This window comes from Rhipicephalus sanguineus, chromosome 8, assembly GCF_013339695.2.
Source record: "Rhipicephalus sanguineus isolate Rsan-2018 chromosome 8, BIME_Rsan_1.4, whole genome shotgun sequence".
Lineage (NCBI taxonomy): Eukaryota > Metazoa > Arthropoda > Arachnida > Ixodida > Ixodidae > Rhipicephalus > Rhipicephalus sanguineus.
The window spans coordinates 5,859,362-5,875,132 of record NC_051183.1 but is presented as its reverse complement, the minus strand read 5'-3'; the positions used below and the strand labels follow the sequence as shown (position 1 = coordinate 5,875,132).

At 47.3% G+C, this 15,771-nt stretch overlaps 2 protein-coding genes across 2 annotated transcripts in view; one reads left to right on the top strand and one right to left on the bottom strand.

Annotated features, from left to right (window-relative positions):
• The window catches only part of LOC119402515 (translation initiation factor IF-2-like), a 29,905-nt gene extending 26,366 nt beyond the window's left edge, over positions 1 to 3,539 (bottom strand). Inside the window, exon 1 of the mRNA XM_037669666.2 lies at positions 3,425 to 3,539. Coding sequence (XP_037525594.1) covers positions 3,425 to 3,539 — 115 coding nt within the window. The remainder of the gene's footprint in view (positions 1 to 3,424) is intronic.
• A 723-nt stretch (positions 3,540 to 4,262) lies between these two features.
• The window catches only part of LOC119401256 (uncharacterized), a 41,951-nt gene continuing 30,442 nt past the window's right edge, over positions 4,263 to 15,771 (top strand). The window contains exon 1 of the mRNA XM_037667940.1: positions 4,263 to 5,197. Coding sequence (XP_037523868.1) covers positions 4,322 to 5,197 — 876 coding nt within the window. The 5' untranslated portion in view covers positions 4,263 to 4,321. The remainder of the gene's footprint in view (positions 5,198 to 15,771) is intronic.

Sequence of the window (15,771 nt, the reverse complement as noted above, 5' to 3'; positions counted from 1 at the left end):
GAAGTCAGGACACCACAAACGCCGACTAACAACTGAAGAGACGCACAACGGCGGAAAAGAAAGAAGGCACGAAAACTTATCTGCGCATGCCCATGCAATAGGCGAACCTATCAATCCGGCACGCGTGGGGGTCTACGTGAAAGATAACTGTTAAGGCATTTGATTTCATCTTTATGCAAGATAATCGACGGTTGGCTCACGCATGCGCTACCACTATTCTCGATATGCCATGATTCAATCATCAGGCGCGTTTGATCATTTCTATGCCTGTACAACACTGCACATTCATCGAATTTTGGCGTGCACTTACAATCTCGACAATGTAAAGATAGATTAGAAGGTGCGCCTCCGGTTAGCGATCTCTTATGTTCCAATAATCTCTGGTTAATGTTGTTTTCACGGCTGCCAATAAGCTAGGTAAGATTTGTGCCGCTGTGCAGAGGAATAATGAGCGAGTAAAAGACAAGAAGCGGACCGATATTTGTTTCGTAAAACACACCAACAAATTCACTGATTGCCGTGCATGTGTGGTGTATAAGGTCCCATTCAGCTGCGGCCGCTTCTACGCATTAACAGGGGCCTACCAAATCAATTTTTCGATCAAATTTCGCGCTAGTGCAAACAAAATGACGTCACTTCTTTACGGGATATTGCTTCACATCCGCTTTTTTTTTGTTCCGCCGGAAGTGTTCCCTCCTCACACAGAGGGCGCTAAGCCCTATGAGCAGCTGCGTGTAGTTAGCCACCTTAGTGTAGTCTTTTTTGTCAAGGCAGGTGGCAGACTTGTTACCGCCCCGTTATAAAGGGGACGCTCATAGCGTCCATCGATCCATCCATCCATCCAGCTAGTGTCCCTGTACATGCTACCGCAGGTAGCAGAGTTGCGCATACCTTTTCCTTGCGCCGCTCGCGGATGGATGGATGCTATGAGCGTCCCCTTTATAACGGGGCGGTGACATGTCTGCCACCAGGCTCGAAGAAAAAAAAATTTAAAAAATAAAACTTGCTTGTTTCAAGTTGGCTTAATACCTTATCTACACTGATTAAATCTATGTTACTCAAAAAAAAATATAAATTGACGGTCCATCTCTCTGCCTCTTAAGGCAGAATGACCTTATTTTTCCCCATTATTTATTTTTGTACTTTATCTCTACTTTTCTGCCACCAATACTCTAACCGTCTGTTACTTATTTCTATCGCGGACGTGTTCAGCTTTCCATTGTTGTCCCTAAAACCCAAGGCTTCATGTAGGCTCGTGCCCACACGTATACCTGGGTGAATATCGCCACATTCAATCAGTATACATGTTCTATCGTTTCCTTAGTTCCCCCGCAGCATGTACATTGTTCTTCTTCGTTACTGAATCTCGCTTTATAACTACGCGTTCTAAGGCAGCCCGACCTTGCTTCAAACAGCAAAGTGCTTCCCCTTGAATTATCATAAAACCTTTCCCTCCTTATTTCGTTTTTTCCCTTTCGGTAGTTACTCAGAGCTGGCTTCTTTTCCATCGCTGCCATCCAATAAGTCCCTTCCGCCTCTCTGACCTTCCGCTTAATGCTCCTTGTTGCCATATAGCCCGCACTACTAGCCGTATATTTACTGGTGAGCCTCCTAGTTCTTTTTCTCCACTGCGTGTCAACGCTTTTTCTATACAAATACCTGAAAACCTTCTCTGCCCATCTACTCTTCTTCATTTTCCTCAGCCTCTCCTCGAATCTCATTTTGCTCTGAGCTTCCCGCACTTCAAAGCCTGTCCATCCCATATCACCCTTTACAGCCTCATTTGTCGTCTTCCCGTGAGCGCCCAACGCGAGGCGGCCCACCGTCCTTTGATTTACATCCATTCCTGATTGTACCTCTGACTTCATGCACACCACTGAGTTCCCAAATGTAAGCCCCGGGACCATCACACCCTTCCACAGCCCTCGAAGCACCTGGTACCTATTGTATCCCCATAAAGCTCTGTGCTTCATAATTGCAGCATTCCTCTTTCCCTTTGCTACCGATGCTTTCTCTTGTACCTCCATATATCTGTCCCCCTCATTTATCCATACTTCGAGGTACTTGTACTCGCTTACCCTCTTTAGCTGATGACGGATGGATGGATGGATGGATGCTATGAGCGTCCCCTTTATAACGGGGCGGTGACAAATGTGCCACCAGGCTCAAAAAAAAAAAAAAAAAAACCTTTACTCTTTTTTTTTTTAGCGTTGGCCTAGTGTCTTTACTTCAATTAAAACTATTTTACTCCAGAAGAAAAACAAAACAAAAAATCTTAAGTTTTCAGCTCCGTTCTGTGCCCTTTACGGCAGAATGTCCTTATTTTTTTTTCCCAATATTTATTTTTGTTCTTTCTCTCTAGTTTTCTGCCACCAATACTCTAACCGTCTCTTACTTATTTCAATCGCGGGTGTGTTCAGCTTTCCATTGTCTCTAAAACCCAAGGCGTCATGTAGGCTCGTGCCCAAACGTACACCTGGGTGGATGTCTCCACATTCAATCAGAACATGCTCCGCCGTTTCCTGATCTTCCCCGCAGCACGTGCATTGTTCTTCTTCTTTACTGAATCTCGCTTTATAACTACCCGTTCTCCCGTTCTAAGGCAACCCGATCTCGCTTCAAACAGTGTAGGTGGCGCCACCTACAGCGCCACCTACAGGCTTTTTCGAACAGTGAAGCAGCGGCGAATGATTGTTAATGACAAATGTCACTTTGTCTGTGGTCGCCAGGGTGACCGTACGCGGTCTTCCGGCGACGGTCACTGATCAGCCGGCGTAGGCGACCAAAATGCACGTGCTACCTGATTATCGACCATACGTGCGTGAAGCTTTTAAGGACAAATAGTTGGTGCCTTCCGGCCAAGCGAGAAAATAATCGCACCATTTTTCGTTGCCAGGTCAGAAGTGAGCTTTTGAGCTGTTCGATCGTAGCATGCATGAGAAAGCTGTGGTGGTGGATCGGCCTCCGCTGTAATATTCTTTGAGCAAGCGCGTCAATAAACGGACGCACTTTTGCTCAGAGCACGCGCACGCGATGCTCTAGAACCTGTAGCCATATACACCAGCAATATTGCAAAAGCGCAATCTTGCTCAGCGCGTGCGCATAAATCTGAGGGATGTCACCCGCGCCGAAACATCGTGCCGTATTTCTCTCCTGCGCGCGCGGCGAGTGGCTTCACTGCGCAGCCGTCGAACATAATGGCGAACCTATGCGCAACTCTGCTCTTACGGGAGCATATACAGTAACTCTATGAGCAGCTGATGAGCGGCAATTTTCTGAACCTTACCTTGCCTGGGACGCTAGGCAGTCGACGCTCACGCGATAAACTTCAAACCGCGCTAGACTATATGCATGCTGTGGGGCGGCGGCGTGTGTCACGTGGTTTACCACCAAGGGTTCGTGTCCAGGAGTCCAGACAACGTACCTTTCCGGGATGTCTTGATGTTGTGTTGTGTTGAGTGCGGTTCTTCCTGTCCTGAAATGACGACAGGCTGCTTGCTGGTCTGTGACGAGGAGGCACGTGCTCTCCTCGTAGCCATTGCTATGGCGACCACTACTTCACTGTCTCTGGCCAATACAGGTGCAGCTGTCATTTATTCGCACCGTTTGCTGGTGACACAATAAGCAATATATCGTGCTCTCTTGTATTCTGTGGCGTCCGTGTACTTAATTTATTCATAGTTGGTATTGGCCAGCATTTTCGCTCTCGCTTGTCTTCTCTATTCATTGCTCTCGGGATGCATGTTTCTGGGTATGCCACCTACGTGCATCCTTGCTCTCGGAGATGATGGTACACGTTGCGGACTCACGCGTTCTTCCCCGGCAGTGTAACCGAGTTTCGTGACAGGCGTTCGACCAGCAGTGCTAAGTTTCAGTTTGACTGGTCTCGTGAGCTCACTGCCAATTTGTATCTCGTATGAGTACTGTCAATTACTTGATGTAGTTGCGCCCCCCCCCCCCCCCACCTCTTCGTGCCCCGGACAAATTTCTGTGCGCACGAAAGTAGCACATACAAGCGGTGTTATTCGAGTCGATTTCCTTCGAGAGGGTCTAAGCGGACTGATGGTCTCCCGAATGGCAAAATGGATAACTTCTTGGGGAAATGGACACACGGAATATTCACCGGCAGCAGCGACGCTGTGAGCTGGCATGTTCTTTTGTCGTGTTTGTAACGGAGAGGACATTGACAATTTCATTTAAATGCAGCACCGTTTTACAGAATTAGTGAGCTATTCTTATTACCTTTTTTCTTGCAGGTAGACAGGACAAGATACATGACCGACGGGAAGCAGACCCGACAAAGGACGATACGTGTTCGTACATGATGAAGCATTTATGGAAATATGGGATGCTCAGCCGGCTGTTCGGATGCCTCTTCATCCAGCATTTTCGTGACCGATCACTTACGAGGGCCACTGTTCGTATAATCAGTCTCTACACTTTCTATTCTGCTGCGTGGATACTGTTCAGCACATCACTGTCAGCGGTGTTTATTGTCAAGGTATTTCTATCGTCCGACATAGCTCACTCGTTCACCAAGTCCCTCATTTTCATATTGAACAACGTCGTGACTGTAAAGATAGTTCTCAACTTCGCTTGCATGACACTGGGATCGTCCAGGCTGCTGCGTTTCCTGCGAAACTCGGAGGCTTACGAGAAATCCGCATCTTTCGCAAACGCCGAAAGCCGAAGGTTGCGCGTTCGCATCCGAAAGATGGCCAGCTTGGTGGCGCTCGTGGTCGTGTACGGCTTGGGCATGACCGTGTACGCGGACAGCACGACGCATGACAGCAGGGTGCGCGTCCCCGTCTTGGTCTGCAGCTCTTTCACGCTGTTCGTCTTTCTTTTCTACGACTCCCTGGCCTACATCATCCTCAGCTCGTGCTCGGCTGTCTTGACTCAGTACCTGCGCGTCGAGCTGGTAGCCTTGGGCAGTTGCAGGACGCCTCGCCACGTGGAACAAGTCAGGCTCAGGCTTCACGCCATCAAGAAGCTCAAGTGCTCGCTGAACAAAATTTGGCACCCGGCTCTGGCTGTTTGGTCAGCGTGCCTCATACTAGTGCTGTGCATAACCCTGTACGCCATCTTCGATGGTCACATCGGGCAGCCAGAGGTTTGGCTGGCCTTAGCATACGCGGCTTACGCCTCGATGAGCTTCGCAGACGTCGCCATCTCGAGTCAGTGCTTGAGCGATCTGGTAAGTTGGCATTAAACTTTCGGTATTATAATTTTCTTTGAAGGGGCGCTAAAGTCAAACATTTTAGACACATAAGTTAGTCTTTAATTCATAAGTCTACTGTCACTACTTTCACCATCATAGGCTAATTTTCAGAAGAATGAAGGTCTCGTGCTTGAATTTCTGGCCGATACTTCTGCACGGGAACGTCAGTGACGTCACGAGTTTCGAAGTTTTGCGTATTTTGGCCACATTGGTTCAATGAAACTTTCAGAAACATACTAAGTTAAGACCACCAGAACACAAATGAATCTAAACTTATTTCACCGATGAACGATAACGTATGCCCTGGCAGACACCGTCAAAATATATGACGCCACGGCGAGCTGGTGCGGGAACGATTTTATTTTTTTGCGCATTTTCTCGCTTACCAGGCGTCTTTTCGCGGGATGAGTGGCGATTTCGGTTATATGAAACTGAAATATACTAACACGAGAAAAATTGCTTTTCTCTTTAGTGTCGCTTGAAGATATCGTCACCGCAATCAAAATATGGCACTCAGCGTTGGAGTGGCGTTTAAACACATACTGCTGTTCTGTTCGCATGTGTTAAATCTAAATGTTATATATATCTGTGGGAATCGAGCGCGCCCTCCCCTTTGGCGCCTCGTTCCCGGGCCCAGCTAGAGCGTGTGTTGGCCCCGCGCGGCTCGAGTGCCGGGGACCGCCGTTAATCGGCAGTATGGCGACCACGCATGGCTCGCACCAGACAAAGGCCTGGCGCTGCCGCCGTGGTCGATACTGCCGATTAACGGCGGTCCCCGGCGCTCGAGCCGCGCGGGGCCAACACACGCGCTAGCTGGGGAACGAGGCGCCAAAGGGGAGGGTGCGCTCGATTCCCACAATCTAATGGATGAAATATTTCTACAATCCTTGCGTTACTTGAGATGATGTCGTGCTTGTTACTCTACATAAGGCGTGTCTTTCAACCATAAAGCAGCAGTTGCTGTCCAGCGCTTGTGCCTTTTTATTATGTGTGCGCTGCTCCAGCGGTATTATGCGATCTGTTGTGAAGCGCGACTGTTCCCTCTGTTCCACATCGCCTTAGAATCGGCTTGTTCTGGGGCGCTTGAGTTGTGGATTTTATCAGTATTCGGTGATCGACCTTCACTCAGCCACGAATAAAGCAAATATATCGTGCGCCTGAGTGCTAGTAAACAACTTGTATTCGCAACGCTGCTCGCAACACTGCTCAAGTAAACATTGATGGCTAGGATATCCCGGCGACACTTTTGCTTGGCGCTGTACTGAATTAAGTTAGTGGATTGTGGTATTCGCGGTGTTTTGTTGAAGGAGAGAGGCCTATCGCTCCCTTCTGGGAATGAAGTGCCCATGCCCATCGCCTTTCTTTCCGCCTGGAGGTCGTCAGGCCTCGCCATTTTAATGGTAGCAAGAGACAATGACCATTGTTAGTCCGCATCTATAATATGCATCATCACCTCCTCAAATTTACGGAACAAGCTAGAGAGTCTGTGCAAAGCATACCTGCTCGCTTCATCATTCGTAACTACAGCCCACATTCCAGCGTAACGCAGATCAAATATGGCATATCACTCGTGCTGTTTAGTATCCATCGCTCTTTTATCCTCATTTCATAAATATGCTATAACATCATCAGACCGTCTCCCTTACCATTGGAAGCGCTTTCACACATTTCACGTCGCTTACATAACAGCATCAAACGCATAAATGGACGAACTAACGCGCTCAATTCATCAGCACTTCCCCGAGCCATTGTTCCGTGAAATGGTATTCCTGACAATATTGCATCCATTAGCAATCATCAATCGTTTCCTAATCAATTGCGGAAGCATTTTCTGAAAGAGTATCATGTCGTCATCATTCTTTTTTATCCGCGAAGTCTTCATGCTTATACTGCCACACGCGCTCCTTTCTTTCTATGTTTTATGGTACCGCCCCCTTACACTTGTTATCAGAGGATGGGGGGGGGGGGGGCGCAATGTCTGCCCCAAAAATTGACTTAATTGGGAGGGGGGGGGGGGCGCTGCGATGAACCTTCGCCCACCTTGGCCCCCCCGCTCCCCATCTGAAGGGGAACCCTGCGCACGCCTATGCTTGTTACAACTGCTTTGCGCAAGCCGCGCCAGAATATCTGGGAACGCTCCACATTATTTTAGGATCATCTCTTAAGACTGAGCGTGGAAACGCGAACAACTGAGTCTATTCTGGAACTTACGCCGCTACCAGCGATATCGCTGGAAAGTTCGATAGCGCCTGTATAAAAGCCGACGCGCTTGACCGCTTGTCAGTTGATCGACGGTCGACGCTCTGTTCGCCGCTATCAGTGCATACCGTGTGTATTGCTGTAAATAATTTTCCGTTTCCCGGCCACAAGTTCGGCCAAATAAACAGTTTCATCTTGAAAACGCCGACTGCTGTCTTCGTCGACGTCACGACCATGTGACATATGGAGGTGCTGCTCGTTCATGCCGGACGCCCCCGTCAAGTCGTGAACCCAGCCCACGTCGCGAAGAACACACCGACACCGTCAGCGACAGTCGAGCCAGCTGCAGACTGAAAGGACTACCCCCACAATACGGACCCCTACCGGACGAGCCAAAAGCCACGGCGACGAAGACAACAGGCACTATGACGGCCGCAGCGTCCCCTGCAGCGATAGTGATGCAGCCGCCCAGGGAGCCGCCGTCATTTCGTGGTTCGCCATGTGAAGACCTGGCTGGAGACGTCTGAAAGGGTCTCGATATTTAACAACTGGAACCCCGATGACAAGCTGCGCCACATGTACTTTTACCTGGAAGACGCAGCAAGGACCTGGTACGAGAATCGGGAGTCCGCACTCCGAACCTGGGGCCTCTTTCGAAGCACTTTCTTGGCGACGTTCACGAGCGTCAGAGCCGTAACTAAGGGGGGGTTGAAGGGGCTCTGACACCCCCCGAAATATTTCCTTCTTTAACTTTTCGGGTGATAGTAAAATATTTGCATGCCGTCACAGCGACCACGAGTTGCCAAAGTTGGCCGTTCTACGCAAAAACACTCCCCGAAAAAAATTCCTGGGTACGGCCCTGACGAGCGTCGTCCGAAGGGTAGGGCCGCGCCTTGTTAGCGCTCCCCATAGCTTTTGCTGTCGGCGCTATACAAAAGCACCTCGCGGAAGCCCTCCAGGACATTTCTGCAAGTACTTTCGAAACGAAATATGTTGTTTACTGTCAAAAGAATCATTTTCGACGAAGAGAAAGCACAAGATGGTTTACAGTCGCTGTCTCTTTGCAGGAAACTGAGAGCCCGCTTCACGCGGTTACCGCGATGGAGACCCCTGAACCGGTTTCTTGCTTCAAACGTAGTCAATCGCTGAGTGCAAACTGTGTGAAATATCTTGCTAGAGTATAGACTGCCTCTATACCCAAATCACACTGTAAACAAATGGAGCATAACAGAAAGAAGCCTCGAGACAGCGATCGCACGGGTTCGCGGCGACTTACGGTGCTTCTGCATGTATGAGCGTCTGCATGCATGTTCGTACTGATGGTTTCGCTTTCGCTACGAGCGCGTTTTGGCGCCGTGCTGTGACGTTTAAGCCGCAAATACGAGAATTTTCGAGTACACAAACAATAATTGTTGCGTGGACGCTATCAGAGCAGTTAAAAAAACAATTTCGTTACAACCACGACTCTGGCGCGCCTATGATGATGTGTAGTCCCGGCGATTCAGTTTTTTTTCGGTTTAAATTCGTGCACGTTTGAATGTGGTTTGACAAGTTGCCTCGCACTGCATATTGATCGGTCTTCTCAGCGAGCAATTACCGCTGCTTCTATTTATTTCAATGTGTTCGTTTTGTTTGGTGCTCACACAAAGCGTGAGCAAATTCGATGCCTTTTTTATTATGCCCTTTAAAGGGGTCATGAACCACTTTTCCAAGTAATGATCTAATGACCTTAGTATTGGAGTTTACTGCCTCCCGAATCGATTGCCGCAAAAATTTCTCGAATCCGTCAAGAATCAGCGGAGTTACGGGGGTTTGGCGCACGCTCTCAGCGCTTTCTCTCTTTTCTCGTGCCGACGAGCGCACTGGAAGCTAGACAGGGAGGGATGAAACGGGGGTAAGAAGTTACGTCAACGCGCGTCATGAAACGCGATCGCTCTCCCGCTCTGATTCGCATGCGCGAGTGCGGCTACCGTGTAAAGTTAGCAGGCTGAGCAGTGCGGCGCGGGCAAGTGGCGGCACCCCATGGCAAGAAGCGCATCTCATCCGGCTATCGGCCAATAAGCATGCTATGTCTCCGCGACGTACACATGCAGACGCCCCGCCCACCGACGAGAGTGAGAACCGGCCTCTGTTTGAAAAGAGGGCGCCTGAGGAAACGGCAACTTCGCGCTCCGCTTGTGGCCTTTACGCGGCGCGCACGACTGTAATATTTTGCAGAGCAGTTCATAGCCGTGTCAGCTTTCCGCAGGTTGTGTTTTTTCAACAAGCCCAAGGGGTGCTTTATGACCCCTTTAATTATCGTTCATTTTGCATTACACTGAACTTTCCCACATAAATAAGTAAGCTCTAAGAAAATACATGGGGTTGGAGAGGCCCAACTTGGGCTTGAGAGTGGCACATCCAGTGTGTCGGAACGGAACGAAAACCGAAAACGAAAAACGAAAAAAAAAAACCCGTTATTTTTGACCAGAACGAAAACGTAACCGAAACTTTATCTATTATTTCTTTCCGGAGTGAAACCGAAATTTTTTCAATCGTTTTTCGGTTCACGAGAAAACTTCGCAATGCGGAACAACTGAGCTCATGCAATGTGAGCATATCTGTATTTTGTGCGTACCTCAGGCAGGAATTCCAAAGCAAAGACATGTTGAAATTGTGCGAAAAACGAAAACAGTGGCAACCAGAGATGTTTATATTAACGCAAGTGGACTTTTGCGCGCCTGTCACGCAGGCCAAAGTGGAGAGGGCATTGTCGGCGCTGAAGTTTGTTACAGGGTGATTCCACGTAAGATCGAACAATCGATGGCTGGTCGATCTCTCAAATTTATTTCAAAATTTTATATATTATTGCCTGATGAGTGGAAAGAAGAGATCCGCAATTTGTTTTGCCGCGAAAAATTTTTTCGAAGCACAGGAAATCAATAATGACGAAGAGGGGGAGTAGAGCGCTCATCCGCTCTGCTGTTTTGGCCAACTTTCGTTATGCATTGCACAAAATATATTAAAGTTAGGTAGCTGAGATTTCTTTAACTAAATATATGCATGTTTTTGCTTCTGCTCAGGTATTTTTAGTTTTGATGTGTAGTGTAGATGTTTTTATAAAAAAACCTCAAAATCGGCCCAGGAGACGTTATTTTCTTTACTTTGAAGGTCTTTATCTCGAAAAATGCTTGTAGCAGAGCGACAAAAATTGCGCATTACGTTTTTCGCATGCTTATCTACCAAACTGCCGAATCTTATATTTATATATCTTTTCAGTAAAGAGATATGATCGGGCTAAGTTAAAGAAAACACCGGACAATGAAAACTTCTGACGACAATTAAAAAAAAACAACCCATTTTTCATATTTCTTAAACTTTGTCCACTTATTGTCCTCCACATCAGCTTTCATAATCAATGAAAACATGTTGCATAATGTCGTTGCACTAATAGTTACGACCCCTCCAATGAGACCCTTGGGCAAGGACTGGCAGTTTCGACTTCTTGCCCAGCAAGTGTATAAAATGCAGGCAGGATTGAATTGCTTTTTTATTAAAAGGCCAGCAGGTACCGAAAAAGGTGTCGCCGGCACTGAAGACGTTAATTTTGAAATTATTTGGTCACTGCAGCGGCCACGAGCGCGGGGCTCCCGAGCAGGTGCGCGTTGTAAGAGACGGCGCAGTGAGAGCTCGTTTTCGCGTCCTCAGACCGATTGAGTTCGAAACAGCAACACCTCTCGGGTGACTTGAACGCACGTACACCGGTTGTCGCAGTGATCTGGTTAATGACGTCGATTTCATTTTCAGGGGGCATAAGAATGTCATCGTTAAACTGTGCGTTCCGTGAAGATCTTTCATTGCAGTGGTAGCAAAAGAACGCGTAGCACAAGTAGTCCATCTCACTGACAGTCACTGATCTTTCGGGCGTTAAACGTTTCTTCAAAGCGTATATGCCTAGGTCGGTAACTCTACGAAATTTTGGCTTCTTTGCAATAATTAAAGGAGTACTGGCACGATTTTGAGACATCGCAAAAGGGACATCTTTTGCTTCGTTGGTGTGCAGTGTCAACGCTGTCCACACACTGGAGTCAGAGAACACGTATAAAATATTTTAATTTGACTTTGAAGTTTTGGTCGCTGAACATCTGCAAGCCAGCTCCACTGCAAGGACATTATCCCGACGAGTCAAGACAGTTCCCCCGAGTATGCGAGTTCTGCGTCCTGCATGCAGCCTAAATCGCAGAAATCACTGCCAGGGTCACAGGACGACAATTCACTCATCGTTGTTTATGTGCACCACGAGCAGATGACGAATTTGCTGCTAGTACGTCGAGAGTTTCTGTATCTCCGTGACGTCACACTGCTATGAAACGACACTGAGAAGCCACCCCCTCGATATCGAAACCGAAAGTGTCTTTTTAAGGTGGCGCTAATTATAATATATACGATGCATTCCCAGGCACCACAATAGTCGTTTGAGGTTTCTCGACACCAGTATTTTTATTTAGAGCAACAAACCGAAATTTTTAAAAAAATTCGTGTCAGTACTCCTTTAAGCTTCTTGTGCTTCGAAAGGTAGTCTCCACAATACACTCATTCTGAGCTATACTTTCTCGCCATGAGACGCGTAGGAGGAGTAGAGTAAGAGCAAAGCACAAGAACTCTCCGCGCGGAATGAAGTGTGAACGGCGCTCTGAACGCGCGGCTAGTTCAGGCCGTCTGCTGCCGACATCTAAGATAGGCAAGCGCATCCGGTTACCGATAGTTTTGCTTTTCTTTCCTTTGACATTCCATATTTTGCTTTGCCACTGGAGCGCCACGTTAATGCTTACCACTGATCGCAACTGGCGCAGCGCAGTTTCTCTGGCAGCAGCGTGCGTGAAGCGAGCGCTCATAGCCCCTTATAGAGTTCTCATCTTGCTTCCATCTCGGCCTTGTTATCAGCGCCTAGCTGCGATGTGAACAGAGGGCGGATAGAATAGCGAAGCTTCAGTGCATGTGCGTTCAAGTCACCGGAGAGGCGTTGCTGTTTCGAACTCAATCGGTCTGAGGACGCGAAAACGAGCTCTCACTGCGCCGTCTCTTACAACGAGCATCTCGGGTGCGGGCGCGCCTGCTCGGTAGCCCCGCGCTCGTGGCCGCTGCAGTGACCAAATAATTTCAAAATTAACGTCTTCAGTGCCGGCGACACCTTTTTCGGTACCTGCTGGCCTTTAAATAAAAAAGCAATTCAATCCTGCATGCATTTTATACACTTGCTGGACAAGAAGTCGGAATTGCCAATCCTTGCCCAAGGGTCTAATTGGGGGGGTCGTAACTATTATTGCAACGACATTATGCAACATGTTTTCAATGATTATGAAAGCTGATGTGGAGGAGAATAAGTGGACAAAGTTTAAGAAATATAAAAAATGGGTTTTTTTTTTTTTAATTGTCGTCAGAAGTTTTCATTGTCCGGTGTTTTCTTTAACTTAGCCCGATCATATCTCTTCACTGAAAATGTATATAAATATAAGATTCGGCAGTGTGGTAGATAAGCATGCGAAAAACGTAATGCGCAATTTTTGTCGCTCTGCTACAAGCATTTTTCGAGATAAAGACCTTCAAAGTAAAGAAAATAACGTCTCCTGGGCCGATTTTGAGGTTTTTTATAAAAACATCTACACTACACATCAAAACTAAAAATACCTGAGCAGAAGCAAAAACATGCATATATTTAGTTAAAGAAATCTCAGCTACCTAACTTTAATATATTTTGTGCAATGCATAACGAAAGTTGGCCAAAACAGCAGAGCGGATGAGCGCTCTATTCCACCTCTTCGTCATTATTGATTTCCTGTGCTTCGAAAAAATTTTTCGCGGCAAAACAAATTGCGGATCTCTTCTTTCCACTCATCAGGCAATAATATATAAAAATTTGAAATAAATTTGAGAGGTCGACCAGCCATCGATTGTTCGATCTTACGTGGAATCACCCTAGAGCGAAATCTGTTATGAGATCACAACAGCCGACTTTGGCGCCATAGTTGCCCGCCGCCGCCATTTTCCGTGACGCTATCGCGTGAAATAAGAAAAAATTAGATGAGAAACAAAGTTCTAGGATCGGATGCAATTTTAACACGCGCCCTCTGCGTGTCAGTGGGGTCTTCCACCACAGTTCTACGCTGGTGCTTGTAACTCCTTTGCAAAAATACTCTATACAGGCGTCATGTCGGGCAAGGAATCGTGTTAACATATGTAATATAGCGTAGTAGAAGAGCAAAAATAACAACCAGTCATCACACAATACTAATAGCGCAAAGAGTGTGTGGTTTATTGCTTCCCACCAGTGTTGCGGAGTTGTCACTCCAGAATTGGAATGACTCCGGAATCATACCACGTTTTCGCGACCCCGGAATGGAATGGGAATGGAATGGGGACAACGCTTGGCGGAATGGAATGGGAATGGAATTAAGCGCCTTTTGCACGGGATACAATGGGAATGGAATTACGTTTTTTTTTTTCAAAAACAGAGCACGTTCTCGTCTACTTGCTGTTTTTCAAATTGCAAACATTAGTAAGCCAGAGCCTCGAATTTAACAAAATAGCGGTATTTTTAAAATGGCTTGGCTGATTACAAGCACGGCGCGCCTACTACAAACCGAGGCCTAAGTTAGTGTACAAACAAATGCATTATCCCAGCAGACGCTGAAGGGAGAAACAAATTACCCCTGTGCGTTGGTTCCCATTGATACCCCCCCGAAAGTGGCGAATACTCTACATGCACAGCCTGATCTTTATGTTGCAGTAAGACTTTGGTCTGGGCGAGTTGGTTCATAGCAATGGGAAGGCACAGCGCAACTGAGACAATGGACAAGAACACGCAACACAAACGAGCGCTCGTTTGTGTTGCGTGTTCTTGTCCATTGTCTCAGTTGCGCTGTGCCTTCCCATTGCTGATCTTTATCTCATGGGCAGTTTAGTACTTGCAGCACGTAAATAACCTTTGCTACAAGGAATACATTGCATACCTGCACAGAGGCGAACACGGAAAGTTCTCCTCACTCCATCCATGCTTGCGAGGCGCGCTTGACAAGCGTCAGTGTTGACGAGCAGTGCGGCCCAGTGTTCCGTATTCGATGCAAAGGCACAAGCGGCCCGAGCGGTGCAATATTCCAGCTAATACCAGCAGATCTAGAGGGTTTTGTTCCCCATTAACCAAACCTTAGTTTTCTCCATATTCACGAACGCTCCAGAAGCGTGGCAAAATTGCTTAGTCTTCTTGAATACTACTTTTGTTAGCATAAATATACCCTATGTCGTCATTTCAGCATTAACACATTTAAGCTTAAACAATATTAAAACATCACCACTCGTTCAAACATGCTGACCATGCAAATACTGTAGGTTGCGGGACAACTGCCCCTATGGGAATTAGTATAGGGTGGCTGTACTGCACGATATATGTCAACAAGCTAATATCCCTCGACTTTGGTAACGTGTTTTGCGTACTTTTGCAGTTCTTAAAGGACCCCTGACACCGAATTCGGAAACTCGAGATGCTTGTGTTGTTTGATAGTCCTGCATGCGGGGGCACTTCTGACCGATTATGAGTGACGAGCGTTGCCTTTAAGATATTTTAATTTGGTTTTAAAGTAAGCCTGAGTGCTCATCTGAATTTTGAACTCCTATCAACATAACCACTAGTATGACGTAGACGTAGGCCCCTTGTGACGTTGCAGAGGTAAAGCAAGTGTTGTCGACGTCACAGACAGAAATATGCGCGGTGCATGCACTGTGGTATATTGCGAAGCATGTTTGCTCTCCCACCTTCTCCTTCTTCGGTACGTGTCGGCAGGCAGCGTGAGCTCTCCGTGTGTGTGTTCTCCAACTGGCAGTTCAACAAGCGCGTGGCTGACGTCACCCAATACTGCGCGCATGTCATCACGCGTGCCCCGAGGTGCGACCGCCGCGGCGCGGCGCTAGTTTCTTATCCTATTTCGGCGCGCGTTTTGAACCTACACTAGAAATGACCACAATTAACGCTGCTAGGATTATTTAGACATCACGTTGGAGCATTTGCGGTGTCATTCCGTGATTACAAGACATAGACCTACGTATTGCAACATAAATGTCACAAACGAGAAATCGGCTGTTAGGGGCCCTTTAATGCATCTGATGACATCAGCTTTATGGGACGTTCATTCTTAACTCGATAAAGCTCTGAATATGCCTTTTTTACGTTGCGGAATTACATGAATGGAATTGAACTGTGGGAATGGGCTAAGAGGGAATGGCCTAAGTTTTTTTTTTCATTCCGAGGAATTGAAAGGAATGGAATTGCGGCAAGTTCTGATTCCCCGGAATGGAATCGGAATGGAATGGGGGCACCC